This window comes from Aplosporella prunicola (assembly GCF_010093885.1).
Source record: "Aplosporella prunicola CBS 121167 unplaced genomic scaffold K452scaffold_246, whole genome shotgun sequence".
In the NCBI taxonomy this organism is placed as follows: Eukaryota; Fungi; Ascomycota; class Dothideomycetes; order Botryosphaeriales; family Aplosporellaceae; genus Aplosporella; species Aplosporella prunicola.
In genome coordinates this window covers 1,474-1,944 of record NW_022983774.1, presented here as the reverse complement: position 1 = coordinate 1,944, position 471 = coordinate 1,474, and the positions used below count along the sequence as shown (strand labels likewise).

At 43.9% G+C, this 471-nt stretch overlaps 1 protein-coding gene across 1 annotated transcript; it reads left to right on the top strand.

Annotated features, from left to right (window-relative positions):
• Nucleotides 1-213, top strand: K452DRAFT_239995 (uncharacterized protein; the record flags this gene model as incomplete). The annotated part of the gene is made up of 1 exon (XM_033537771.1): nt 1-213. A coding segment is annotated over one exon (213 nt), but the record flags the coding sequence as incomplete, so codon positions are not given.
• Nucleotides 214-471: the final 258 nt, after the last annotated feature.

Here is a 471-nt window from a genome sequence, read left to right as displayed (position 1 = left end):
GACCTAGCAATTTGCGACGGCCAAGTACTCCGTAACCATCCTCGGCAGTCATATCGTGAGCAAGTCGAAGCTTCCCGACTTATACTAAGCCAATTAGTTTTCTCGTTACAGCGAATCAAGCCTAGAGGGACTATTGTCATACTCCTCCACAAGTTGGATAGTTGGGATAACCTTGAACTACTTTATACGTTTAGCAAGTTTGCCCAAATCTAACTTTTCAAACCGGAAAAGAAGCATGCTATCAGGTCTTCGTTCTACCTCATAGCTAAAGGGATGGATCCGTATACGCCTTCTGCCTTGAGCGCAGTAGAATCCTGGAAAGAAGCTTAGTCATACGTGACCTTCCGTTTCTGTAGAGATATATTCCCTTCTGAATAGATGGTAAAAACCGTACTAGGTCAATTTAGAGAAAGGTTTATAGAGCTTGGGCTGCCACTCTGGAACATTCAGGCCAAAGCTCTTCGAAGATCA